The 2,619-nt window shown below is 39.4% G+C and overlaps 1 protein-coding gene across 1 annotated transcript; it reads left to right on the top strand.

Annotated features, from left to right (window-relative positions):
• Positions 1-795: 795 nt before the first annotated feature.
• Positions 796-1,722, top strand: LOC139003553 (olfactory receptor 4N5). Its single transcript, XM_070405573.1, has one exon. The coding sequence runs from the start codon at positions 796-798 to the stop codon at positions 1,720-1,722; it is 927 nt and encodes a 308-aa protein (XP_070261674.1).
• Positions 1,723-2,619: the final 897 nt, after the last annotated feature.

The raw sequence follows: 2,619 nt of genomic DNA, 5'->3' as shown, positions 1-2,619 counted from the left end.
AAAGATATTTTTGTGAAGGATCATTTGGCTATCATTATGAGATCTGAGGAAGAAGTGGGCTATGGATATATAGTGAGCAAATGAGACTGGATTAGTGTTAAGATTTAAGAACAGTGTGGAGCAGATGCAGGATTGGGACTCTACCAGGGGTGTAATGGGAGGATACCTTTAAGTTTTGTAAAATGTAGATATCTTGCTTGAGATCCTGGTGACCAGCTTGGATTAAGGGTGCATAAGAGTACCAAAGAAGCACAATGTAATAAGAACTATTAAGGCACAAATCCAGAAAAAGAAAAGCATATAGCTGCCAGCTGGGAACTAGGCATTCTGTAGGAACTGAAGGAAAGAAGCACCTGCAAAAGCACTTTGCTCTGTAGGAATGAAGACCGAGGACCAAAATCCAGCAACTAATCTAAACATTGCAGGTAGTAATATAACCACTAGCAGTAACAACAACAAAATATGATCATTTTGATAATGGTTGAGTTTTGCTTTAATCAGGAAATTTTTAATATACCTCAAGCATAGTAGCCCAGAGTCCTAAAGGAGCACAGTTATATAGATGCACTTAAATGGGAACAATAGTGTGGTCATAAGAACAGTGTCTAGGGGAATCCGGAAAATGAAGGGTAGAAAGGTTAACTCAAAACATATGAGAGTTATGAGGCATAAGTTGTTTTCAGCTAGGGAATGTTGGATGTGGCAAATATTGTTTTTATTTGGAGAAGAGCTATGGAACAGATGAAAAGATTATAACAATATTTTTTGCTTTATTATTCTGTAGATTGAGGAGTTATGGAGAGCGAAAACAGCACAGTGGTGACAGAATTCATCCTCCTTGGTCTGACCCAGTCTCAAGATGCTCAACTCCTGGTCTTTGTGCTAGTTTTAATTTTCTACCTCATCATCCTCCCTGGAAATTTCCTCATCATTTTCACCATCAGATCAGACCCTGGCCTCACAGCCCCCCTCTACTTCTTTCTGGGCAACTTGGCATTCCTGGATGCATCCTACTCCTTCATTGTGGCTCCCAGGATGCTGGTGGACTTCCTCTCTGAGAAGAAGGTAATCTCCTACAGGGGCTGCATCACTCAGCTCTTTTTCTTGCACTTCCTTGGAGCAGGAGAGATGTTTCTTCTTGTTGTCATGGCCTTTGACCGCTACATAGCCATCTGCCGTCCTTTACACTATTCAACTGTCATGAACCCCCGAGCCTGCTATGCCTTGCTGTTGGCTCTGTGGCTAGGAGGCTTTACTCATTCCATCGTACAAGTGGCCCTTATTCTCCACTTGCCCTTCTGTGGCCCAAACCAGCTGGATAACTTCTTCTGTGATGTGCCGCAGGTCATCAAGCTGGCTTGCACAGACACCTTTGTGGTGGAGCTCCTGATGGTCTCCAATAGTGGCCTGCTCACCCTCCTGTGCTTCCTGGGGCTTCTGGCCTCCTATGCAGTCATCCTGTGCCATGTAAAGGGGCACTCCTCTGAAGGGAAGAGCAAGGCTTTCTCCACATGCACCACACACATTATCATTGTGTTTCTCATGTTTGGACCTGCCATCTTCATCTACACTCGCCCCTTCAGAGCTTTCCCAGCTGACAAAGTGGTTTCCCTCTTTCACACAGTGATCTTTCCTTTGATGAATCCTGTGATCTATACCCTACGCAATCAGGAAGTGAAAGCTTCTATGAGGAGGTTACTGAGTCAGCACATGGTTTTCTGAATGGAACAAACGAATGACAAAAGCAAAAAAGAGAAAAGGTCCAGTTTGATTCATTAAATAATGTATTCATTACGCACTGAATCAGTCAACCATTTAGCAAATATTGTGTTCATTAAGCACTTCCAATTTTCAGGCACTATTATAGTTGTATGAATAAGACAGGTAAAATTCGCAGTCTCCTATGGTTACATTCAAGTACATAAAGACAGATTAAACTATTAAATTTGAAAAGAATACACCATAATATTAAAATGAGATAGTGTTCTGAAACAAATCAAAAGCAATGCTATGATAGAGTTTGACTAAAAAATGATAGTTACTTTACTTTTGGCTGTTAATCAAGGTCTTGAGTGGTATTTAATTGATATCCAGATGACTTGAAAGAAACAATCATGCAATTACCTGGAGACAGAAATATCTGGGCAGAGATGATGACCAGTACAAGTACACAAAGATCTTATGAGCTTGGTACATTTGAAGACCATAAAGAGATATAGAGTAGCTGTAATGCAGTTAATGAATGTGAAAGTGGCAGGAAATGAAATTGGAGAAGTTGGTATGAGCAAAATCTTGTATTTTAGGTGATGGTAAGAATTTCAATTTATTCAAATTTTAAAGAGAAACTATTAAAAGACATTAAGCAAAAATCACTACTTAATGTTTCCTATTTGACTTAGGCAACAACCTGAAGATTCTGAATAAAGAGATATATGTAGCAAAATACCATTAAGTAGAAAGTATCATGCTATTAAAGTACTTTTTATGTACACTTAAAGGTCTAGCTACTTTTTCCTAATTTAGTGGAGAGCGCAAAAGAAGGCTGTTATATTCTATGGGACACTGTTATTAAACTATTTAACTTTCTATTGTAAAGTTTTGGAGAGTTTTTTGGTTATT

The sequence above is a fragment of the Myotis yumanensis genome, unplaced genomic scaffold, assembly GCF_028538775.1.
Source record: "Myotis yumanensis isolate MYYU_CA2020_CCGP unplaced genomic scaffold, mMyoYum1.0.hap1 SCAF_1, whole genome shotgun sequence".
NCBI lineage: Eukaryota > Metazoa > Chordata > Mammalia > Chiroptera > Vespertilionidae > Myotis > Myotis yumanensis.
The sequence above is the reverse complement of the archived record's forward strand: the minus strand, read 5'-3'. Positions and strand labels throughout refer to the sequence as shown.

Coding starts and splice junctions, on each gene's coding strand:
- LOC139003553 (XM_070405573.1), top strand. CDS start 796: ATGGAGAGCGAAAACAGCACAGTGGTGACAGAATTCATCCTCCTTGGT.